At 29.4% G+C, this 26,660-nt stretch overlaps 3 protein-coding genes across 3 annotated transcripts; 1 reads left to right on the forward strand and 2 right to left on the reverse strand.

Moving 5' to 3' along the window:
- Positions 1-1,247: 1,247 nt before the first annotated feature.
- LOC119662102 (protein IWS1 homolog) lies at positions 1,248-3,067 on the reverse strand. Its single transcript, XM_038071654.1, has 5 exons — positions 2,985-3,067; positions 2,395-2,905; positions 1,962-2,331; positions 1,495-1,899; positions 1,248-1,431 (listed from the first exon to the last, which is right to left on the reverse strand). Exons 1-5 carry the CDS (start codon positions 3,001-3,003, stop codon positions 1,312-1,314), a joined length of 1,425 nt encoding a protein of 474 aa, XP_037927582.1. The 5' UTR covers positions 3,004-3,067; the 3' UTR covers positions 1,248-1,311.
- Positions 3,068-9,939: 6,872 nt separating this feature from the next.
- Positions 9,940-16,278, forward strand: LOC119662731 (general transcription factor IIH subunit 5-like). The gene is made up of 2 exons (XM_038072465.1): positions 9,940-10,074; positions 16,004-16,278. The coding sequence occupies exons 1-2, from the start codon at positions 10,040-10,042 to the stop codon at positions 16,245-16,247; spliced, it is 279 nt and encodes a 92-aa protein (XP_037928393.1). The 5' UTR covers positions 9,940-10,039; the 3' UTR covers positions 16,248-16,278.
- An 8,877-nt stretch (positions 16,279-25,155) lies between these two features.
- Positions 25,156-26,592, reverse strand: LOC119689446. Its single transcript, XM_038104281.1, has 4 exons — positions 26,461-26,592; positions 26,296-26,371; positions 26,139-26,240; positions 25,156-26,077 (listed from the first exon to the last, which is right to left on the reverse strand). The coding sequence occupies exon 4, from the start codon at positions 26,065-26,067 to the stop codon at positions 25,201-25,203; it is 867 nt and encodes a 288-aa protein (XP_037960209.1). The 5' UTR covers positions 26,068-26,077; positions 26,139-26,240; positions 26,296-26,371; positions 26,461-26,592; the 3' UTR covers positions 25,156-25,200.
- Between the last annotated feature and the right edge of the window lie 68 nt (positions 26,593-26,660).

The raw sequence follows: 26,660 nt of genomic DNA on the forward strand, positions 1-26,660 counted from the left end.
GCGCCCATTTTCTAAATTGATGCTGGCATAAGTTCTTCTACGATAACCATTCCCGTTTTGCATTGGGTCGCTGTTACGATTGCTGGATGAAGGCATGTTGGTTTTTCAGATGACAAGTTATTTAAAACCAGTTTTTCAATTTGGAAAACACAATAACACCACAAAATTTCTAATTCACCAAATGACAGATTTTAGATATAATTTTTGACATTTAAATTTTTTTTATTAACTACTATGTTAATTAATTTTAAATACACATTGTTTAATCAATTGTGAAGAGAAGTTATCAAATATCGTAATGAGTTCTCCTGCGATATTAATATAAAGTTTATTGTAAGTCTGTATTGCAACTCTCTTTAGGCCTGAAATATGCACCGTCGAGATAAATTTTGGAAGAAGGAATATAACTAAAAATATTTTTAGATCAACAAGCGAGCCAATCTAGTTATATCTAGTATTGTACATATGTTTTGATATTGATATGAAGATATAAGTAGCTGGTTCTGTTAATAACAATCATTGTTCAATTAGTTTCTTTTTGATATATGGTATCAAAAGGAAAACCGTTGACTCAATTATCAGAAGAATATGGCGAATGACCCATTAATTCAAATATTCAGAGTATTTGAAATGCAGTTGTTGTAAGAATTTTTTGTCATTTGGACGAACTAAACATTCATATCAGTTCACTTATCTAATTTCTTCGAACATTTTTGGCAAACAAATTGTGAGGCATGGAGATGGCCGATCTAATATGTTTATATTAGATATATATGTATAAATATATATTAGTATATATATAAATATATATATATGTATGTAATAACATTCACACAAAAATATAGTATTTAAGATTCTTGTATTATAATACTATAAAATAAGGATATTGACAATGATATCCTTAAACAAGTATGCATAATAAAAATCACTGCTTAAAAATACACCCTGTAACTGTTGTTTATTTACAACTACACAGTTTTTTGATGAAGTCAAGGTAAATAAACAAATCAGTCAAAATGATGAAGAAAGGAAGATTAACTGCACCCTGCCATTATTTGAACAATTAAGATAAATTTGTGATAATATCTAAAAAAAAAGCAAATTTTTTTATTCAACTTTTATTTAATTATTTTATAGACAAATACAAAATATAGCATTTTGCTTCATATGTAGTTTTACATATTAAATCAATAAATTAAATTAATCGATATTAATTGATGATATGTTATTTATCTTCGATCCGACGTTTTCACAATAAAACGTTAAAAATATAATGACTTCCGAGGCTAATATTTTAACTTGAAAATATATTTATAACGGCATTTTCCGACCATCAACAGAAAGACCCTCAACTGGCTTAGATTGTTTTAAGCGTTTCTGACTAGTAAACTTTTTCATATGCTTTTGCAATAAACTTGGTTTTTTTTTAATCTATGCGATAAGAAAAAATAAAGTTAGTAAACGAATTTAAAAGTACTCAGTTCTCGTACTTACATTATGCACACTTTGCTCTAAGTTTGATTTTGGGCGTATAACATAGTCTTTACGCGATGGTGATGGAATACGTGCTCGAGCCTCCAAACTAGTTTCTTTGGCCTTTGATTGATTTTTACCTTCGATAGAACTCTCAAAAGTAACTTTCTTCTCAGTGGGTGTGGTTGGTTTGGGCTCACAAGACAGCCGTAGTTTTGGCATTTGTGCTAGTTGCCGTTCTCGACGTTCTACTCTAGTCATAGTCTTCAAATTATCATTTATGTCGAAAATCGAACGTGCCCATTGCGAAATTAAATGGGCTGCCCGGTTCCGATTTTCTTCTGTTTCATCAGCATGTTTAGATAAATAATTTACAACCTTTCCAATGCCTGAACGTTTCAAGTAGCTCTTGTCGATAGGAGGAAACTATACATGAAATTGAATTATAAATGAAATATTGAAGTTAAGTTTGAGTGTCTGAAACTTACATCTAAGAGTAATTTCAAAATACTCTCTCGTATATCATAACATGGTAAGGTTTTGTCTGGTAAGGGTGCTAACCAATCTGCCAGGACATCCAGTACATTATGTTCAATAAAACTCAATTGCAGGTCTTTCTTAATGAGTTGTGACATCACTGCTTTCAGCATTGAGATTTTTTTAGTCGCGAGCTTGCCACAGAGTTTCAATTGTCGATCCTCATCAAACGCCGATTTCATGTTCGTAATCAACTGATCAATTAAATTCTCATTCTCATTATCAATGTCCATTTCGAATTTGCGACGTGCTGTTCTTCCCCATTGCTTTTTACAAAGAAACATGGCATCAAAATCAGACACCTCTGAAAAATCATCACTTCTGAAAAATTATTACAAATTTATTTATAACAATTTAAGTATATATAAGACAGATAAACATTACTTTTTGTTAATCGATTTAGGTGTAACATCGGCAGCAGAGCTTTTTTTAGTATTGATTACATTCACGTTTCCATGTTCACTTGCACTGTTTCCAGATTGCTCCTTATCAACCTTACCGGCATCAGTTACATTGGGGCGTTTATTTAATTTTGCTTGCTCCTCACCGCGCGAACAATTATTTACTTGTTTTAAACCAGACCGACTACGATTACTATTAGTAGTACGAAAACTGTTTGAGCCACTTCTCGATCGACGTCGGCTATTACTTTCAGATCCCTTTGAACCTGATCGAGATCTGATTCGTAAGCGGCTGCTGCGCAGTGTAGTGCCATTATCACCATGCAAGCGTCTACTAAGGCTTGAATGCTTTGAACCTGAATTTAAATGGCCTTCACGTAAAGCACATATTGAATTGATAGTTGCATTACCGATATTCTCATTTAATTCAATGTTTTCTTTTTGCTCGTTGCTCTCTTCAACAATATCAGGTGGAATGAGTGGTTGCGTTAATACTGACATTTTCACAAGATTTCGATATTAATTAATTATTTCATACACATAACCTCACAAATGTGAAAGATATGCACTTACCATAACTTTCTGATTCCATTGTTGTATAAATTCCTCCAATATTGGATGCGAAACAGCGAAGCCAATTGGTTTTGCACTTCCTTATCGCGTGGTGATCGTGCAAAGAAAGAAATGACATTTTGTAATTCGTGGCTTCACTTTTGTGTTTGTTATGCACTGTTTACACTTACAAGCGTTGTTTGATGATATTCAGTGAATATTAATAAGAACTTTCTACTTATATAAGTATTACTAATAATATATGTATATTACTAAACATATATACAATATATTAATAATATTTATAGTGGATTTATTTAATAAAGCGTTATAAAGCTTACTTATATAGCGTTATGTAGCGTTATTAAGATTATTTCATAACATAAAAACCATTCGTTCTTTTAGGTTTAATTGCGTTTATATTTCATATTTATATTATATTATATTATTTATATATATATATATATATATATATAATTTAATTGCAGATGAATCTGTTGTAAGCAGATTCTTGGTACAGGTTAGTTGAAATTAATTTATTTTTCTGATTATCATAAATATTATTTAACACAATGCACATATCCTCACCATTTGGTTACTATATCAGAGTCTGAACTGCCGAATAAGGCACAATCATAAAAAGTTGCTTGTTCTTAGATGAAATGACTGTCTATATATGTTCACTTTTACAGTTGTCTGATATTATGTACAAATATCTGTTTTAGGTAGAAGGTTGTGTCTTGATAATTGAGTTTAATGTCGATCGTCATACTGTGTACGTATACGTATCGTATAAGTTTTGTATGAAAATGACGCTTTTCATGAGTGCTACCCACTCATAGATATATTTTCTATTGTTTAGGTAGTCTAAAACTATTATTGTGTTTCATTCTTACTGAAGACAGTATCGTCAAGATTTTCAAATGTTTATATTTTATGTTTCGCTTGAGTTTTTCATTTGGGTGTAACAAAATATTTTTCCCAGTTGTGAAAGCGACACCCTATTACACTATTTCGACAGTTACAATTAAACTAACCGAATCTGAAATAATTTAAATTTGACCAATAGATGGCGTTGCTTATGCTAATGGAATATTCAGACGTGCTTAGTATAGCAAATTTGTTATTCGAAAAAATCATTAAATTTTATACGTATTTGTTTGTGTCAATTTACAACGTCTCCGTGTCATGACGTTTCCGAGACATCAGGTTCAGTATTTTTTTTTGTTCCCCATAAAACATCCATTGGTTTAACTGCTTACTAATTTCTATTCAAAATAGAATTTGATAGATCTGTTTAAAGATATGCGGGGTTTTCTGTATTTAATATTTAAGAATTTCAATTGTTCGAAATACATACACAAGCCAACCCAAAAATATTAATGCAATTATGCATGTTATCATATGTAGAAGATATCAGGTCTGTCCCAAGAGTTACTCGTAGTAAAACTCAAGTAAAACACAAGTAAAGTACAAACTGAGAACATAACACAAATAAAGTGCCAAATTACACTCTTTACACAGATTTTCATGGAACAGCTTTGTGTAAAATCTGGTGAGAACACCAGTGCCGCGCAAATAAACAACACAAAAATTTAAATTCAAATCAAAACAGCTGATTCACACATGAACACAAATTTTACTTCAAATAAAATGTGTAAGTAAAGTTTTTGTAGCATTTTCAAATTTCGACAGGGATGTTACATTTTCTCTAATGGTCTCATTTACTCGAAAATTTGCTTGTATAACGCACTTATGTTTAAATAGTGTTAGTCAAAGTTATTTCGAATGAAATGAAACCTATTATTTCGAATGAAATGTTAGGTTTAAGTTTTCTCTAGCCAAAGTATGGCATATGGCTTAACATGTGATAAAACGAAAAGCAAGAATATTTATCTATTTTAAATAATAACTAAACAATTTCAATTGGGTCAGATATACGGAACATACATTACTGAAACGTCAAATAGGTAATATTTCATACATTACCGTGTGTGATTAGTTGTATGGTCATCTTGGATTATCGGATTATCAGCTTTGTCCAATGAGTGTAATATTATTGATATTAACGTGTCGTTACCTGGCATTACCTGTGGAGCTACGTTAAAAGAAAAATACTTAGGTATATTAAATAATAATAATTAAGTTATACTGTATTTGGACATATAAACTGATTTTCGTTAATATATTAGACTATAGTTTGGAACCTTAGATGGTGATCTGTATAACCAATCTTCCAAAAATGTACAATGTATGTGCCTTATATCAAAAATTTGCACTGTGATAAACTGAATTAGTTGAGATTTTTGCTTTTTATTTAGTTTAGTGTATATATTTTATTTCTTATATATCTTACTTAAGATATATATAAATTTTATATGTAAAATTTGTATATAAGTAATATTTAGATTTATGAACACAACGTAAACTTTTATTTTATCATTAAATTTCAACTCTACGATGGAGTCTAAATTGTATAGGCTTTCGGCCGAGGAATAGTTTTTACGATATCTCCTGCTTGGTATTATTGTTTTCAACCCAACGTGATAGCTTTTTATTGAGCACACCCATCATTATTTTTGCTTTTGTATTCATAAACGCCACTTCCCTGTAATTGGCTATAACCGAGCTATCTGTCTTCTTAAATATTGGAAATATTATACTCGCTTCAGTGCTTGCATCTCCCCTTCCTTAGTCGTACATCTGATTCTATGCCTCCTCAAGTTGCTCTAAAAATTCTATGTTTGCATTTCTATAAAATTCGTGTGGGATTCTATTTAATCCTTGCACTTTCCTGTCTTTCGCGTTTTTCAAGACCTGCAATATTTTACTCAACGTTATAGCTTTGTCGAGCTCGTCGATTTCTGCAAGGTTTGGCGTATACTGCATATCTTTCACCATTAGTCTATGATTGAAAAGATTTTTAAACTGTGTCTTAAACTTATTTGGCGCAATTCGTACCTCACTTATTTTTTGCCATTTTTAATCGTGTTTATGCGTGTCTCTAGATTTCTATAATATTTAGTTTTACTTTTTATCACATACATCTTTATATTTCTTATTCGCTTCTAAATATTTTACTCTAATAGTGCTGCACAGAAAGTTCTTTTATATTTTTAATATATAAAGCAATATGTAAATTAATTCAAAATGTTATCTCTTTGTAGTAATTAATGCTATCATGGATTTTGTAAAAAAACTGCCCAGTAAATAAATATAAAGTGGCAAAGTTCGTATGGAGGCATTTGATTTCACAAAAATATATAGGAACTCAAAACTAAGTACCTTGCAGAAAATATCGGGCTCTCGGTTGTTTTAGTGAACATGGTCTCAGTGTAATGTTAAAAGAGGTAAGTATTGTAAGCTTAACGTTTTTTTAAATATTTAAACATTAAAACTTGCATTTATTTACTTAAGGTATTATGATGGACATCAGGTTTCACAATATCTACATTTAAAGTCCAAGAACTAATGTTCTCATTAATTTTGTACAAATATTTAAACGTTGTGGAGATTTATATTCTGACATAAAAACTGAACAAAGGCAAATCCATTATCCGACAAGCCGACGAATGACATGCTAAGAGACCTTAGAATAGATCCGGTTAAAAAATATATATGGGACAGAGCTCTGAAGCTATAACCGAAAACCTACAGACTGCCTTACTTAGCGCTATCTAATCTCAAAGTAATCACTAACTGTAAGGGGCGGTACGTAGATCTTAGATCAGTCATTGAATAATCACGAAGCTTATGAGGAATACAAAAACTAGTCAGTGAATTGGGTGGAACTCTGCAGAAACCCCCTAGCTATCAAAGAGTAAAAGTACCCAGATGCGCTAACTCGGAAAAGGCTCAACATTAGACAATAACATCAATCATTGATTTAAGGACGTCTCGCACACGGCTAAGTTGTGTTCTAAATGAGGGAAATTCTAAGTTGTGCCGATAATGTAGTGATGTGTCGATACGTGTTGATAAATGGCAGTGTGCAGTGCAAAAAATCCAAAAAAATTTCCCATTTGGTTTAGTATCAATTTAGCCTAACTCGCACACGACCTAAATAGTTATTATATATATGTATGTATTTTTATCAAATATATTTTAAGTGTAAATCGGATTATTTATATGAACGTTCACAGGCTGAGTTCGTTCATAAAAATTTATAATTGCTTTTCAAATTTGTTAAGAGTTAGATTGTGAGGTTTCCATTTAAAAACTAACGGTTTAATACAATTTTTGTTTCAAATGTTACATTTTTTTTTTGAATTTCAAAAATGTTTCAGTGACAACCTCAACTTTTTCATATCATAACTTATTGAATTGCTTACTGCAAATGCCAAAACAACTTCAGAACAAGCAAACAAAATGCGAGGCAGAAATTATTCTAATACAAACTTTTGTCCGACCTATACACATCCCAGGATTTCAACATTTTCGCATATTTTTCTCTATTTGACTAAAGTTTGTTCGCTTCATTTTCTTCTTTATTTTTTTTTTGTATTCTTACTTTCCACAGCCCATAAGCAAGTTTTCAAAATGAAGTATAAAATGCTTACCACTTCAAGGATATAACTTTCCTTGCCCTACTCAAAAGGAAAAAAACAACATTTGGTATGCGTAAGGAAACATTTCGCATTCCCATTTTAAAATAAAAGAACAAATTGCGCCTAGAGAACCACAAAAACAGAAAATATGGATTGCCGGCAGCAAATAAGGATTATCGCCGGCCTGCGTCCTTGTTAAGCTTTTCTTGTTGACATTTTATCCAAGCTTATTTTTTGTTTATAATTTTTCAAACTTACTCTAGTCTTGAGTTAATTTAATTTGTTTAACTTTTATGACAGCTTATTTAAATTTTGCTCAGTGCAGCTAAATAGGCATGTGTGGATATGTGAACGGTTAAATAAAAAATATGAGAGCCTAAAAATTAAATCTAGGGACTTAGCAGAGCATTAAGTTCATTTCATGAAGTTAAAATAATAAAATAAATTATAATATAAAATGCCAATGCTGTTAAAAAAATTATTGGAAACTTGTATCATGAAGACTTTGTACTGGTAGTGTATATGGATGTAGAGGCCTAGGCACTATTCCATATCCATTCAATAGATTAATTTAAATAAAAATTGGTTAAGGTTTGGTATATTTATTAAATCTAAAAAGTATCTAAATTCAAAAATTAGAGATAAAACAGCAGTCAGTTTTGTGGATATATTAAATACTTTAATTATTAATAGAAAAATCGCAAAATTTATATTGGCCAAAGGTCGCTTTCTAACCTCAACACCTTCGATTTGGCCTAAACGTTTCATTCCTTTTTTTTATTGAGTGTTTAAATTTTGAATATTTTCCTGGAAGACACATACCCATGGAGTTTCAAAAATTTGTATTTTAGAGCAATTTTTAAATGATCATGTCTTAAACTGTTTAATAACAGATTCATGAAAATTTTTGGTTTCTAAAAATAATTGAATAGTTATAACAATTATAATTGTAATTTCTCAAGTAATAATATTTATTTGCAATCTAATCTAAAATGAAGAGCAGGAGTGAGAGCCGGAACACATATTCTGAGACTGAAAAAATTAGACTGTAGGACAAGATTAATTATCTGCAACAGTAGCGTGGCCTGGACGCAGGGCACACCGATGGAAGTCTTAAATGACTAATAGGAACCCTACCTCGAAGTAATACTAACGTAGTCCCGGGGTAGAACAAGGTCTCTAGGAATGAGGGGGAGTGGTTTAGCCCGTGCGAATCGTGTCCACTTTCCGGGGCACCGGAAAAAAAAAAATTTTGTTTATTAAAAAAGAATTCAAATAAAACAAAAAAATGCTTACTTTTTATTTTTTTAATTAAATGCATCATTACATTTTACTGAAAGTGCAGTAAAAAATTTTTTTATAATTAAAAGTTAATTAAATTAACTAGGAATTAATTAATTATTATTAAAAATTAATTAAAATTATTAAAAATTAATTAAAAATTATTTTAATATAACACTTTTATGCACAAAATTGCCGTTGTATAGAATTTCGAAATTTATACCAAAAAAGTTTAGCTTTCTATATCTGATTCGGATTTATCACTAAATTTCACTTAAAAACTGAAGTTTAAAAAAACATAATAATAAAGCTCTCTCTGTATTCAAAATAAATTTTAATTGGATGGAACATCGAGATATGTAGTATATTTAATATTCTATACCGAAAAGACCTGAAAGCTATTTAAATGTCAATAAGAACCAGATGTTAGGAAAAGCACCGTCTATCTCAATAAAATAAAATCCATTATAACTAGGGATAAGACCTAGACTAGAAAACAACCGACTAATTAAGAGTGTAAGAGTGTACAAAAAGTCAGTGTCATTTTAATTGTTATCTTCGATTATTTTCCATTAAATTAAACTCTTCACAAAAGATATTATTTAAATAGTATCAAATGTTTACTTGATAATTTTAAATCTTTGCATTTTAAAATCAACCTTTGATAAAAATCAATTTATATCCTTTCATAGCTATTATATTCACCTGATTTAGCAGAGTGAAAATTCAATATATTTTATATGTTCAAGACACCATTCCGATAGGATTGAAAAATTAGAAACCCAGTCCTGAGGACTAAGAGAATTTTCGCATAACTGAATTGTGCGGGAAAGGGAATAGTTTATAAGCGATTAAATTATTTAAAAAAATAAAAAGAGATTTTATAATTCATAAACAGTTTCCACTAATTTTACAATGTGAATCACTGAAAAAGTTTCTGACAAACATCAAACATGTTTGTTCATGCACACTTATAATGTTTTAATTAAGTATATATAAATTCATTGAGCGACTGAGACACCTCTATACAGCTACTAGCATATTATATCTTCATAGGAATGCAAGAGACAACTACTTAAGATATAAGAATTCATTTTGAATAATTTCTTAAGGGTATTCATTTTTAATTTCACTATATCTAAGCACTTCAAAGCTAGTGGTCGAATAATTTCGCTGCTAATTGTATATTAAAATTAATTATTTTTTATTCATAAGAGTGTGAGAAAATTTTGAAATTTTAAAATCAAAATGATTACTTATACCAAGGGTGTACTGATTAAATGGTGAGTTACATATTAATCCATATTAGAACTGTTTATAGAAAATTCTCGAAATGTGATTTGAGGTTATGTATGCGTAAAAATTTTTAAAAACGGCGTCAATATGGCTTCATCTTACAAATTTTTTTACATATGTAAATTAATAGAGTTGTACTTGGAGTACTTCACTTTAATGTACATTCAAAGAAAGATTAAAAAGAACGGGTATTTGTTTTCGATATATACCGATTTACATATTGAGTTACCTAATTTTTTCGGCAAAAAATTATAATTATGTTCTATTATTTTTACAAAGAAATGAGACTGAAGCTTCATTAAAACGAAATTTATCTTTTTCTCTTATTTAAATTATTTTTAGGATGTATTCCTGTACTCATATCTAATATTTATGTGAGATTTTTATTATTATTTATGTTCATTAACATTTCAATTATTTTTATTGTACTTTTCGGTTTCAATAGTTCTGATATATTGCATGTACATCCATCGATTTTCATTGCCTACCAAATAGCACAAAAAATATCATCAGCAGATATACAAATGTAATAATAATAAAAACCACTGCATATGAATGAAATTGCTTTTGAAGTAAATTTCCTTTTTAGGTCAAATAAATTATCTGTATATTTTGTTCTTCTATTTCTGATTTTTATTTTTATTTTTCACAATTTATAGAACTCAATTTGTTATGCTGAATTTTATTGTGGTTTTCGGATCTCTAGGTTTTATAGAAAGCTAACTTTACTGAAGTGGTTTGTTTGATGACAAAATCACTTAAAAATAATTCTACAATAAGTGAATTAATTTCACTATATTCAGAATTTTGTGATTTAAATATTGTTTCTTTATATGCCACTACTCTAGTAAGCCAATTAAACTAAAAAATCTTACAATTTTCTAAAATAAAATATTAAGTTTTAAACCAATTACTGTCATAGTCATAGACAGTCATATATCCACTGGTGACTGTGCTTTCAGGACATGACCAAATGGTATGTTATTGAGAAAGTCGAATTTCAACTTTATTTCAACTATTTAGATACTTTTCGTTTGAGCCTAAATGTAAAAGTTAACATTTTTGCGCTTAAAAGACGCAAATTCTGACATTAATTTTTAAGCAACACTGTTTTGACGAAAATGACATGACATGGAAACCATCATAAGGCCCATATTGCGTAAAGTGTTTCGGGCACGTGAAAATTAGCTCTTTTGGGTTTAGACGAAAATGCATGTTATGCAGAGTCAGTTTGTCAATACATTTATTTCCATTAAAAGCAACAACAATTTTGATTTTGACGTGCCCGTGACACTCTACATAACATGGACCTAAGATGTCTGTTATTGAAGTTGCATTAAAATTTGTCATTATTTTTATCTTCATTTAAAAAACAATTTTGTATTTACCCATCAGTTATATTACTACTACTATATACATAGCAGGAGATGTGACTGTTTTAAAATGTGTCCACAATGGCAATTATCAAAACCCCATGAGTCCGAATCTCCTAGCAAAAAATTTACAAAATTTTTTTTCCCGAGTTACGAGTCTTCTTATTTTATGAAAGAAGGTCATAAAAAAAGTTTTAGCCAAATCGTAGAGCATGAGGTCAAAAAGGTGTCCGATTTATAAAAGAATGACCCATATTCATTAATCATGAAAGTACAAGATTTTATTATATGAAATTAAAAAATAGCTAAATTAAAGAACTTGCTCCTATAATCAAGCTTTCGCAAGCACCCCAACTTTGTTTAGACATGTGGTCTTTACATGATCGTTTCTATAATTATACTATTATATATCCACATGTATATTCTTATGCATATGAAACACTTTGTAAGTTCATATTAAAATAAAATCATCATATTTGTGACCTCTTCTGAAAAGCTGCTTTCACATCATGAATAAAAAATTGCTTTCATATGTGAGGCAAGCCCTTTGATGTTACTTACCACCACTTTATCCCTCCATCCTGTATTTTGTCCACAATATCAGCAACAGTCGCAGCATCAGCATCAGCAGTAGAATTTCTAGTAGTATTGGCACTAGCAGTAGTGGCAGCAGTAGTGGCAGCAGCAGTGGCAATAACGTCAATAATATCAAGGACAGCATTAGGAATAGCAGTGGCACTGGTTGCAAAGCACTTGACCGAGAAAAGCAACCATTTTTCACCCTTTGAATATTTGAATTGTTCGACATTATTAAGTCAACAGTTTTATGTGTCTTTTATTTAGTCTAGAAAATCCTTTAATAACTTTGACAAACATTATGGCAAACAAATGCAGGACCGCATATGGATAGTTAGGAGTACAACTTATATTCGCATATTTAATTTTTTTTTTAACCAACATAACAGAGAATATATTTTTGTTCACAAAAAAAAATTCCCATTTTAAAGATACATTTTTGTATGAATGCATTAAACTTAAAAATTATACTTAAAAGCTAATGTAATTCAATTAATGAACTTTACGGATTCGTATAGGTCACCATTTATAATTTTAAATATACATCAACGAAGATATAACATAACATTTTTAGTCCTATAAATAAAAAATTTAGGTGTTCCAAACTTCACTAAAATATTTTGGACCATTTTAAACTAGATTATATCGTTTTTTTCTTAAAATTTTTATAAAAACACTAAATTAATTTTTTAAATTTGTTTCTTAAATGATGTCAAGAATATATTTAAAATATGTTGTTGTAGAGCTATTGCGCACTTTTACTCTTTTATGTTTGGGGGGCTTATCCCTGCCCCACACCAAGGTTTACCTATACTAGAATTATTATCATTTATTTATCTTTTAACTGATGACGGGCCGTAGATCAGCATATCTTACTGTGCGCCCTGAGGTGGACTTAAGGTTTGTTAGGTCGGGGTTAGGCAACGTATCAAGATTTACTGAATATTACATTTGAAATTTTCAATATTCAATATTTTTCAATATTTTGTATTAGAAATAAACAGATTTTTAAAATTTAAACAAAAAAAAAAATTATGCTGAGATTTACAGCATGAGATAACTTTTTGGACAACAGCATTTATAGCTAATCTAATTCCTAACCTAATCTATTCCTAATCTCTTAAATACGTGCTTTGATTAAGAGAGAAACATAAAATCACATATCACAACGTTGATTCTAGTAACTACTCCCTTGGTTGGGAATGTTGTGAACTTAATCACCTTTTCAGACATTTACATTTATTGCTTTAAGTAGCTATAGACTGGAACTATTAATATTAATAAATCTAAGCGATTCGCCATTAATTTGTCTTCAGTCGTAACTGAGTGCAGAGAACATTTAGGTAAATATATTCACTTTCTCAATTAAGGTTAATCCAATAATGGTTAGTTGTTTACCATTAATCATGCCAATACTTAATGGATTTATGTTATATACATTATTAAATGATTAAGGACGCTCTTATTTTTAACCTTTTCTTGCCAATACCTATACTCATAACTTGATAATCTTATCAAGCGTTAATTCACATATTTCATTCCATCTAACATATGTAAACAAGAATAATCTGTATAAAAAGTTTACGGAATTTGTAATTTAAAAATCGCGCTTAAAATATATTGCAAATTTCTGGTATTGTGACCTGCTACCATTTGAAATTTCTTACACCAAAGTTGTTACTTTCAATGGCTCTTATTCTGTAACTTATATTAAAAACAACAACAAATGCAGTAATTGGTAATAATTTGATCTATTAGATTATAATATTTTTAAAGCGAGTTCTCGACTCTCAAATATATACATCACTTGACCCTGTAGCACATGACATTGCAATTGTTATTATTACTATTTATTCTTAGGAGATGTGCCCCTTCTAGGTTTAGAGTAGGTCTCTAACCTCTGTTGCGCCAATAAAAAGTAGTAGTATTGAATGTGCTTTACAGAATTTTATTGCTTCTTCTGTAAGAATATACATTCCCAGGCGCGTATTTCGTGTGACCGACTCTACATTTTCTTCACAAAATCTTTAGGTAGACCATTATAATTTTGCTCCAACAACAAATGCATCTAATTACAATAGTGTGAAACAATTATAACTACTTGAAACCTAGACTGCAATAAAATTGTATACAAAACCGGACAAAGCTAAAAAAAAATAAATAGCAGGAGCACCTCCCAGGTGCATGCATAATATTACAAGGCATCCCGGATTTATGTTCACACATACGGTTAGGCTGCTACTGCTTACAAATTCATCACTTCCAAAACACCATCGTTACGCCCAACAGTCACAAGCAATACCCGATGGAACGGAGAGGTGCAACCTTCCGCCAATAAACAACAAAGCTGAAGTTATAATGTTTTGAGAAAGGCGTTTTAAGCCCATTTCGATCATGAAAAACAATTTAAGGAGATTTCAGGTCATATCTAAATCAGCTCATGTTAAATGACTATATGGTATTGCACTCAATTGTGCCTACTTTAAAGGCGACAAAATTAACATTGATTGATTGATAACTTTTTGTGTATTTTATTTAATATTTGCGGATACTTTGTACTCTAGATGCAATTCAAGTAAATACCTGTCTGTAACCAACACAAAACAAATAAATTGAAAAAATTATGTATCAAAAAAATTAAAATAAAAAATAAATTTTAATGTGTGAAAAAAAAAAACATCGATAATATCAATTTAATCATTTTGTATCAAATGATTTCATTTACAAAATAACATAGTCGAATTCTTCTCCAAGAGCGCAACATGAAATCAGTACTGAAAACCGCAAACAAAACCAAAGAAAAAATCGAAATACAATCTGAAATCGTCAATATTAGTTCTGCTAGCGAAATGCAATGAATAAAAAAGATTCCGTAACGTAACGTCGTGTATCTGCATTCGCATATGCATTGCGTTGTAATTACATATCTATTGATGTATGATTGGAAACATATGTAGACAATATGTTTATATGAAAAATATATACATTTGCAATTTTACTGTAAAAATAAAGAACAACGCAGATGCCACCATTTTTTGTGTTTCACTTTCACATTTTTTTTTAGTTTATTGTTTTTTTTCAAGTTTTTGTTACTTTTAAAAATGCAGATGTCGCCAAAACCATCAATGCACACAGCAAAGTATCTCTCTGTGCAGTGCACAGTTTATAAAATTTTATGCAAATTTGTGCACAAATTGAAAATCACTCCACGTATCGTTTGCAAATTGAGATATTTCCGGTATTTGTCATGTGTTCCAAAGGCACAGCCAACAAAGTTGCCCATACAAAACGGCAGCGAACCACGAGGAGTCGGAAACTCCATCCATCTGCTATCACATATAACGCGCGTTCACAGCAAACATTGAGAGCAGGGCACATTATTGTCGACTTTCTGTTAAAACATATTTCAGAGAGGAATTGATTATGTCAAATAATGTCGCTACTCATGTTTTATTACGTACGATTGGGTGTGGATAAAAATTACTATAACTTAAGTGGAACCAATCACTCAATAACTCCATATACTAGATCCTTTTTGGCTGCATGCAGATATTTTGTTAATTTTATGCTTACTGCAGAGAAAATAACTGTAGGTCAAGTATATATTATTTTCAAGTCATTTTTAAACAAGTCCTTATCACTTGATATAGCTGATTATAACAATATAATATGTTTAAGTTTGTATATAATTAAACTATATTATTTTCATTATAAATGAATTTCTTATTCAAAATTATATTTAATGATATTAAACTATTCCTATTCCTATATTAAAAACTTTTATACTTCGCCATTGGCCTCATGTATTCACTCGGTGCTTATATTATGTGTGTTCTTTTGCGACATTCTTACAAAAGAATAGACCTTATGTTAAACAAAAACATTTAATTTTAGAATTTTTTAATAGTGAAGTTATTCTAGTTATCAAATTACTAATAATAATATATGTATGTTTATTTTTATTTAGCGATCCCCGCACAAAGCAATACATTTTGTATTTGAGTGAAAGCAAGGCATTGGGTAAAGAATTTGTTGAATACGATTTGGATGCAACCCATATTTTCGTTGAAGAGGAAATCAAGGAGAAATTGGAAAAGAGGCTTGAGAAAATGCAGGACGTTCTAGACGGTGTTGTGAAGAAGAAAAAGAATGTCATAAACAAACATGAACCGTGGGCTGCAATACACGCCAGATTTGGTATTGAAAATTGAAAACGTTCTCGTAAATTAGACGTACATAGCAAGATGCTAAATTAAATAAAATAAATAAAAAATAAAATAAAACATTTTATTTACAAAACTTGTGTTTGCATGTAAGTATTTTTATAGAAACTTAAATAAATTAAATTAAATAGTACAATTGTCCTTTAAATACTTTTGGCACTACGTATGAATTACAATATCATTCATAGGTCCTCGACAGTAGATTTTATAGTACTACATTTGAGATAAATTTTGAGGACTTAAACATATATATTATCCTACAATGGTACATGATACATAATCAACAAAAAAAGCCCAGTAGGGGCAGTCAAGTGAATATATCCAATGCTTCTAACCAAAAATTTACTCGTTACTGTTCAAAATACAATAATTCTCTTTATTGACATATCCACCAAAATAGTCACCCATGCGTTATGGTCGGCTGGATTGCTTGACTGAATCTTATTATGATAAGGTTGATAATCCAAATAAAAAATTTATCATCATGGAGTGCCTTTAGATAGGCTTAAACGTCATTTGCAGTTTGAAATGGACAGATTTGCATCTTTAGCGACACTTTCACTAACAGCAACAATTTTTTTAAACTAACATTTGCTTCAGTAAAACCTTCACATTAGTATATTTAGTTCCATATTATTTAAATTTATGTTAATTATGTTAACATAATCGCTTTATAAACCATAATCCCTGCACGAACAACACCTATTATAGAATCACAATTTTGTAATTACTTTTCACATTGTGAGGTAGCAAATCTTAATGCCTTAGATAATTAAGAAACAACTCAAGGTTTCTTAACCACGTTGATGCATCTGATCATATAACACTTTCTGTGCGAAATTATTTTACCAAAATTAACGTCGACATCAAACTGCAAGACCTGTATTTATCTGTCTCAGAATTAAATTCCCACCTGAAGTTAAGTTCATCAGTGTTACTGCATCAAAAAGATATTGTTTCCGTTAAGGCTTCCAACAAGATCGGGTCATTTCAGTCCTAATTTTTTTGAAAGGTAATAGTCTCGTGACAGCATTTAACAGTATGAACTAACTTAGCAATCCGAAGAGATGTAGCGATTCACTGATTCGATTAGTATCTTGTTCACTTGATCATATATGTTGTAGTAATTTCTTTTCCGATTTTTTCGATTACTTAATGGAATGTTGACATAATCAAGTATTCACATAGTTGAGTGTATACTGCAAAAACACACATACATATAAAATATAATGTTATGCATATATAAATAGTATTATAAATATATAAATAATATTATAAATACAAAATTATTATAAATGTAAATAAATATATATAACTAAGTAGTATATATTGCTTTTACCACAATTTGATTATATATAAACACTTTTAAATGCTTAGGGACTCTACGGGTATTTTATAAAATTGTCGATATTTTTAAATTGATTTTACAGTACAATAAGCTTAAGAAGTTTAATGTAGCTTTTCTGAGTAATACACACAAAATCAATTTTATGCATAAAAATTATATGAAAATATGTATTTAATAAAGAAAAATAACAATTGTTACAAATATTGCATTTTATAATAACAAAAAAGCAATGCTGTTTTCAACGTATTATAATTAATAAAGAACTGATTTTTATATAAATGCATAAGTACATGCAGCAAATAATTGCAATTGTTTTCCACTTAATCGAGCACAAATTATTTAAATTCAATCACAATTGCATTGGTAGATGAGCAAATTTGTGGCTTTCATGTGCCTACGTATAGATGCTCTCATATCGAATGCATCGGCATACTTGTACAGGATTGAGCTGGCATGCAGTGTAGTCATATGTATCGGCATAGCATGCCGATATTATAATCGCTTCTGCTCTATATTATGGAATATATTGATATTATGGAAAACATAAATAAATATTCCCACTACCCACCTAAAAGTCCCATAGGCTGAATAAAAAAAATCTCTAAACCGAAAAACAACGCCACAATAACATATTCAAAGCACACAGCAACACTGGTGGGGCAATAAACATAGCAATAAATACGCTTTTAGTAAATGCAACAAAGCCGAAATGTTGCACAAACAGTTTTGGCATTTATATCTGCATTTTGTATGGAATCGAAGTAAAAGTTGAAACGTGATTCTGCTGGAATATGTTCTAGCCACTTTATAAAGGAGTTCAATATCATTTTCCAAGAGACTGACTATTACGTTTAGTTACAGGTAATTCTGAATACAAAAGTTACTGGTTCTAATCGGTTTATTGAAAAGACCCAGATTTCACTTAATAAATAAAAAATACAAGTTTATGCTACTAGTTTACATAGGATTAGACTAACAAAAAAGCTATTAATAAATAATACAATACACAATAATATATGTCATTGGAATAACATCTTTCATTAAAGACCGAATGGAACACATCAAGAATGCACAACATTTAAGGAAAATGCTATTGAAACAGTATACCACAATCACTGCCATCGTAAATAATCTATCGCATGGGCTTTCAAACTTTTTCAGTAATGATTACCTATGGAAATTCAAAGCGGATTACTAAATTTTATTTCATATATTTAATACATAATAATTTCATTTATATCTTTTGAAGATATAATTTCTTTTCGCAGAAGTCTGGGAATTAAAATTGCTCCCGTGATCAAAGTTCTTAAACTGTAATCATATTAACTAGGTAAATATATTAAAAATTAACCCATAAAAGTATCATGCGAGTTAAACTATGCCAAAAAGTAAATTAATTTTAAATATAAGGTAGAAGATTCAATGTATTCCTATCTCATGGAATATATTTTGGTTTAGTTAGATTGCAAAAATATTCGTAAGAATCTATTAGCTCTTTATATTACTGTACAAGACTAGATGGAGTTAAAATCATCTGCAACATTTGGTAAGGCTTAAAATACTCTTTGATAATAGATTTAGAAATAGGACTCCCTATAAAACTAGTTACAAGCATGTTTTATCTTTATTTTTCACTTAGGAAGAACCATTGTGAGAAGAAACATTGTCAGAATAATGCAATCTGTTAGTACACTTTCCTGAGCGACAATAACCAAGCCACAAACCTAATAACTAATATCTATGGGAGACATCTAATTCTTTGTTGTTAGTTGAAATAAAAAACTATTAGTTAATTTTCCATTTTATGTACTTAGTTCCTACATTCGTTTTAAAATTTTTTTAACATCTTCGTCAGGGCGAAGTACTATTACAGCTGTCTACTATTTATAATTTTACTATATTTTATATTATATACATTTATATTACAATGTGTTATTATATACACAACTGAGAATAATATTTGTAATTTTCAAGCAGTCATTGGATTGTCTTCGAACACTTTTGAATTAACAAGACCACTACGATATAACTCTTCACCACATAAGTAAGCATTATAGTCTTAACTATTAAAAATAATTAAATTTAATAATTAAACTCATTGCTTTCATATATATTATACGTTATGCATAATGCATATACATATATATTGCAAAAGCTAAGAGATTTTAAATAAATTTAAGTATCCATAAAAAAATATGTCGATAAAATTGATGTCAAAGTGCATTCCATAAATCGCAAAAATATCAAAAGATGATGCTACTATCAAATACTCGTAATCATAAAATAAAACTCACACAAGATACAAGTTTAAAAACTGCAAACTACAAGAAAAAAAACACCATTATTTGGAAATAGTTGGGTATACCACATTATTAGGATTCCAGCTTGATCAAACAATCGGACTTAAAATAGGAAAATATTCCATTGACATATTTCATATTTAAATTAACTTAAATAATATAAAAAAATATAACTTTTGAATAAGATGAATATTTACATGTATCGAATTTTTATTCTATACAAATATCTTTTATAAAAGTTTAATAAGTTTTTACTAAAGGTTATTACATTTTTTTAATATTTACTCGCATAGCCCAACGTGTCCCTCAGTATTGTCCCTCCATATTGTGTACTGTTCTCAGTAATTTTTGTTGTTGTTAAAGGTAATGATGCAGCATCCAGCGCTGTTATCTTCAACTTTTGCTGTTACTAATAAGGCAGATACGAGTATATACGTTCATTTCTATATATGTAAGTATATATAAATCGCTGGTTTGTATATTGTTAATGGATTTTATATATGTTTTATTTTTTCCCTTTAAAATGATTCATTTATGCGTTTAAAAGTGTTCATATAAAAGACTTAATAATTTAATTAATTTTGCTCCTTGTAAACTAAAAATATTTACCTGTTCCGATATTTTTGTATGCATAAGATTGGAATTTTATATTGTATTTACAGGGTTACCATATTTTCTTATATTATTTTATTAAATATTTTTATTAACATTTTTGCTCCTTAACCACACAGACGAGTATATTAAAACTCTTGCTTGTATCCTTGCGTATTCACTTTTAAGATTTAAGTATTTTAGTTTTTGTAAGGAAATTAATTAATTAATAAATTTGTGTACTATAAGTGTATATCTTTATTTATAAATAAATATATGCGACACAAGTTGAAGGCAAGAAGGCAGAAAAAAGGCGTGAAATAGTGTCGAAAGAAAGTGACGAAAGAGATAAGAAAGTAGCGATAAAAAAGCGATAGGTGAAGGGAGGCGAGTGGTAAACCCGGATATGAGACAGGATAGAAAGGAGAGACTTGAGTTGAAGACGAAAAAGATAAGAGAAAGACTTCAAATAAAGGTAAGAGGAAGAGGCAGAGACCAGAACACGAAAAAAAGAGCTGAAAGTGAGATAAAAGAGAGGCGAAGATGAAGCAAAAGAAACCTAACATCAAAGTTGTCACATGAAAATTTTTTTCAGTACCAATTTTGGTGCAAGAAGGCACCATTTCTTTTAAAAAGGGTCCAATTTTTTTCTATTGTCTTTAAGTAAGAAAATACAAAATATGTAAAATGTACAGAATATATAAAACAGTAAATCTTTTTATCCATATCAATGTTATTATTTAAATAATCGAACTATCTCTTGCTGACCATACATAGTGCATATCGTTTTAATCAAATAGTTATTTACATCACATAATATTAGTTAAGGTCTTAAACTCTATTCCGATCAACATTTTCTTTTACTTTTTGTGATCGCAATATTTTTACTAAATCAATACAAAAAATTATATTAGCTTTAATTATACATATACGTATATGACTGTTATCGCTATCTGTTGAAATCATAAATATTACCAGCATCATCAGCTAGCGGTTTTCCTTTACATTGAAACCTATGGGTCATTCTTTTACAAACCGGACGGATTTTGGCAAAAAATGACCTCATGATCTCCGATTTGGCTGAAATTTTTTTTATGAGTTTCTTTCATAAAGTAATAAGACTCGTATCTTGGGAAAAAATTTTGTGATTTTTTTCCTAGGAGATATGAACCCATGGGGTTTTGAGAATACATAGATACAGCATAGATACAGTGATATAACTATGTAACTATTAAATTAAATTTCTTATTCATGTTTAGTAAAGAACCTTTTTATTATGTTTATTTATTTTGTTTATAGACTATATAAGACTATAACATTCTTTTAGTTTAAAACGCAGTACTTATATATGCTATTTAGATACGTCAGATATTGAAAGACCCTCTTCTTTTTCTTATTCTGTTTTTATAAATAAATGTTTGAGTACTAAAGTACTACATGTGACAACCGTACCTAACATTGATCCGTGCGGTTAGCAGGAGAGAGATACAAGTATGAGAGAAAAGAAATGGAGGTTAGATAGAGGCAGTATAAGTACTCATGTGAAGATAATACTTTAGTCTTCATTTTTCTTACTTTTTTATTTATCTTTACACAAACAAAATATTTTTATTAAATAATTTTGTAAAAAACGATGTTCTCATAACTTTTTTTAGATGATTGTAAAAATTTTTTCCCTCCGGCCCCCTACATACTCTATCAATATTTATTGTTGTATTATATATAATTATAGATATAGATCGAAAGAGCTTTTATATAAGTAAAGTAAAAGATTAAATGTAGTCAAAGGAAAAACATATATCTAAATGATAAATACTGTAAGGAATTTTACAAAAATACTGTATCAAATTTCAATATTGAGTAAAAGGGTTAATAGATTTTTTAATGAATTTCGGCACATAAAGTATATAAAACACTTAACGAACAATATTTGGCACAATTTCTCTTTCGAACAAGAGTTTTACGTTATATTGCTGGACGTCTTGCTACATGAGAAACTTTCAGACGTAAGTAGGTTTATAGAAAATATTTTTTTTTATAAATTTGCCTAAGCTTTGGTATCTAGCTATATATAATTAATCTAAAAAAAATGAGTAGATCAGTTTAGATTCAGTTATATGTAAATTTAAAATAAACTGGTCACTTTACTGCTCAAGTATATAAGTAATTTTTTTTATATTTATATTTATAAATAGATATCGGTATTTATAAAGAATTTTATAAATTCCATATAAGACCAGCTGTGTGTAAGTCAGTAAACTGTCCAGTTTATTGCAAAGTATATAGTGATATTATATAAAGAGAATAAACAAATTTGAAAGACATTTGTAAAGAACGTAAATAATTTCACACACAACAATTTACGTTAAAATGTATCTTATGCTTTAGAAGGACAAATGTATATATTAACAATTTATGTATTGCAATGTATTGTTGGTATTTTTATTTTTAAATATGTGTATTTCAAAGATATACTAAGATTTGTTTACTAAGCGTTCTGTAAAGGTTATTCAAAAAGTCTGCACAACACATAACATATATATTATTTTAATTGGGTAGTTTTAATATAATAAATATGTAGATGAATGTTCATTTATATTTAATAATAAATTTGGCCAATTATTAAATACTATTGTATTACTATTGTAAAGCAAAATGAAATATAAATACTTGTATATTTATTAGACAATACAAGACGTATCGTTCTCAGTAATAATAACATGGAAATTAAATAAAAAAAAAAAAACCTATATATAGATTTATATAGATTTATTTATTTCAAAATTGGTCTTCCTACTCGAATATTCATGACTGCCAAAAAAATCAACTAACCACGCAATTTCTCTTACTCATCAATTAAATATTTCTTATTAACGCTATGTAATGAAGAGAGGACTACCCAAAATGTTATTAAAAAGGATATATTCCTTGACAAATTCAAAACATTTGTGACAAAACGTGAACACGAAACGTTTGTGACATCTCAATTGAAACGTTTTCATCGCTTGAGAACATCGCGTTCCCCATGAATTAAAATGCACTCAAATATTTATGCAGTGCAACAGCTTATACCGACCAACAACTCCAACGGGACTGAAAAATAAAATCCTACAAAAACAAAAAACAAAACGAAAACAACGAAATATATTACTAACAGCAATAATAAGATAAGCAACATTGCACTAAAAACAAGAACAAAAAAAAAAATTAATAAAAGTTTTTCGCCTCAGTTTCCTTAGTGACGTCAGCTGTGGCAACAACAGCTGCTGCAACTGCATCTGAAACTTTCAACAAAATGAATTCTCATGCTTCGTGTTTTTTCAAGCACAATTGCTCGTGCTATTTATTGTTGATACAAACATTATTTGAACCACTGCCACTGTTGCTGCTGTTGTTGCTGCTGATGTTGTTGTTCGATTTGTTGTTGTTAGAGCTGTTGCTGCTGTTGCTACAGTTGCTACAGTTGCTACAGTTGCTACTGCTCTTGTTGTTATTGCTGCTTATTTAGTTACATGCATTTAACGTTAAAAGTAGCAACATTTTGCATTTGTTGCTGACACCCTGGTTAGGATGTCGTGTCACTGTTCTACATGCAACGGAAATTTTGTATATATAATCTTGTTAAATAATTATTGAGCGATACTGTCTCTTATCGTTTATGCTTCATGTCGTGTGCATTTCACAAACGGCTGTGATACTTCTTAATTGACATTTGACTGGAAGGATATTGTGTTGATATGAATGGATGCGCATGAATGTGGATGCAAATATGTAGGTACCATCTAAGTAATGGATCATATAAGATAGAATCAACGTCAGAGTTCAGTTAGTTAGGTTATCCAATAAGCCAGAGATACAAGTTGGTTCATTGGTTCGCTGGTTCGTTGGTTTGTTAGTTCGTTGGTTTGTTGATTCTATGGTTGCTATGATAAATAAGATTAGTTAAGCGTAAAATAAAATTAAAAAGTTAACAAAAAAGTTGAAAGCAAAATCTTTGAGGAAAATTGAAAAGGAATATTACTTTGTAATTAAAATTCAAAGCTAACAAATATGAATACTTTAATTGTAAATATGTATGTTGAAAAGTTTATATGTAAACTTCTTCTGTCTATATTTAAATTATTATATAATTACTTGACTTAGAGATAGTCGATGATAAGCACAAGCAGTGGAATCGTTTATGACATAGCTTGTGGCTTTACTAGCTTTACATTACATACTCAATTAATATGTAGATAACAGAACATATACCTCGTATTTATCATAACATTAGTTATGATAAATATGAGAGAAATATTATATAAATATATATCTCACACCTTTTCAACAGAACATGTGAATCTTTTAAGAAGTTGCTACAGAGTAGTTAGAATAGCTTTTTAATGTCGCACCTCTAAAAAATCTCCAACTAACTATTTGAAAACATCCTCACTATCACCTGCTCTTCTATTCTAAATAAATTTATTTTAATTGGAGAAAAATAATTGTTATAATACAGTACATATTCATATATCTCGTGGATATCATGCCTTCCAGCTTTGTATTAAAGTAAAAAATATTATTAGTATTAATTAATTAACTAATTAATAATTTATTTAATTTATTTTAAATTTTATAATATTCTTGAAACAAAATATTGCATTTTAAATTACTGGGTTTTAAAATATAAGAAACCACCTCAATAAAATACATTTTTATTCTATTACATTATTTTTCCCAAATTAAGCTTTTTTGCAAGAACTTTATATTGTTCAACTGAAATAACGCGTATTTCTTTGTTAATGATCAGTTTGACCATATCTTTTTCTTGAAGCACATAAATATCCTTTGTGGGTTTGTATTCGTAAAAGCGACAGTTTTCTAGTTGTATCTTATATTGGTGATATTCCAACATCAATATAACTAAAGTGATTGCTGGTACATAGACACATGATCCAAATATTAATTTAAGAAGATTTCCCCAATTTTCTGGGATCAAGATATGCACCCATTGCGATATTGGCGGAAGTGTAGCAATAAAATATGTTCCCATAAATTGTGTTTTAGCAAACACAATTCCAAGCGTGGGTAGATGGGAATATGTTGAAAATCCATAACCGATAAGTAGAAAACTTTTGAAACTTTTTAAATGATTAAATAAGATATTGTACTTCATGATAAGGAACACCGCAATCAAATGATAGTTGAAACCCTCAAGTAAATTACAAATAATTAACCATACAATATCCGATGGACGATCCAGGTTCGCTTCCAAAAGATTCTTATTCTTCTTCAACACATAATTGTATAATAATAAGACCACACGAAGAATGATTACACAAAATCTTAAGCCAGAAACATGGTTCATCTTAAACGCGTTATACAGCTTTTCTGGGTTACTTAAAATTATGTTCACTTTACAATTTTCGCATTTCTTTTCTTGCCTAAGTTTTCCATCTACGTCATCGATAAACCATTTCGCCAAACACAATTTGTGCGCCAGTTTGAATTTACCACGGCATTGGCAAGGTTTGACGAATTCCTCACCAGTCCCAACGCTGGTTAAGCAGAAACGACACTTATTAGACATGTTAAACTACCTGGTAAAATAATAAATTGAATATATATAAATATATGTGTATATATATATATGATACTCACTTAATGGTATTATTGCCTAAAAACAAGTTGGAAGATGAGTAAATTTTTTTAAGGGTTTTTGGCTTATTAATCTCTTGTTAATGTGTTATTGGAGCACGTTACCTTTTGGTGTAAAATAATTATTGAATATATAATTTATATCACATTTTTTACTTACGAAAAATGGTTTGTATCCAGAATAAAATTTTTGAAAGATTCTTGAAATGTCAAATTACTTGCGAGTGCTGTAAGTACTGAATACAAAAATGTTTTAAAAAAATCTAGTAAACTTTGTTTACACCGACTCCATTGATACAGTTTTCTTACTTCGTCTTGACCTTACCTCAGAGAAAAGTGATCAGTTGTGCTATTCAAGTTGTGTTATTCAATGTTTGTAAGAAATGATATAACACTTTTCATGCATTTACTTTCAAAATTAAAACTTAAATAATTCTTACATATCATCCTATGTGTACTTTGGTAACAATAATCGAATGAATTGTTTTCTACAAGGTAGAATGGGTCAGCTAATTACTTAGAGCA

This window comes from Teleopsis dalmanni, chromosome X, assembly GCF_002237135.1.
Source record: "Teleopsis dalmanni isolate 2A chromosome X, ASM223713v2, whole genome shotgun sequence".
Taxonomy (NCBI): domain Eukaryota; kingdom Metazoa; phylum Arthropoda; class Insecta; order Diptera; family Diopsidae; genus Teleopsis; species Teleopsis dalmanni.

Excerpts from the sequence above, each read along its gene's own strand:
- LOC119662102 (XM_038071654.1), bottom strand. Across the intron at positions 1,900-1,961 it reads TTTTGAAATTACTCTTAGAT|TTTCCTCCTATCGACAAGAG; the intron begins GTAAGTTTCAGA and ends TTTCATGTATAG. Across the intron at positions 1,432-1,494 it reads TAGAGCAAAGTGTGCATAAT|ATTAAAAAAAAACCAAGTTT; the intron begins GTAAGTACGAGA and ends CTTATCGCATAG.
- LOC119662731 (XM_038072465.1), top strand. The coding sequence starts at position 10,040 with ATGATTACTTATACCAAGGGTGTACTGATTAAATG. Across the intron at positions 10,075-16,003 it reads AAGGGTGTACTGATTAAATG|CGATCCCCGCACAAAGCAAT; the intron begins GTGAGTTACATA and ends ATTTTTATTTAG.
- LOC119689446 (XM_038104281.1), bottom strand. The coding sequence starts at position 26,067 with ATGTCTAATAAGTGTCGTTTCTGCTTAACCAGCGTTGGGACTGGTGAG.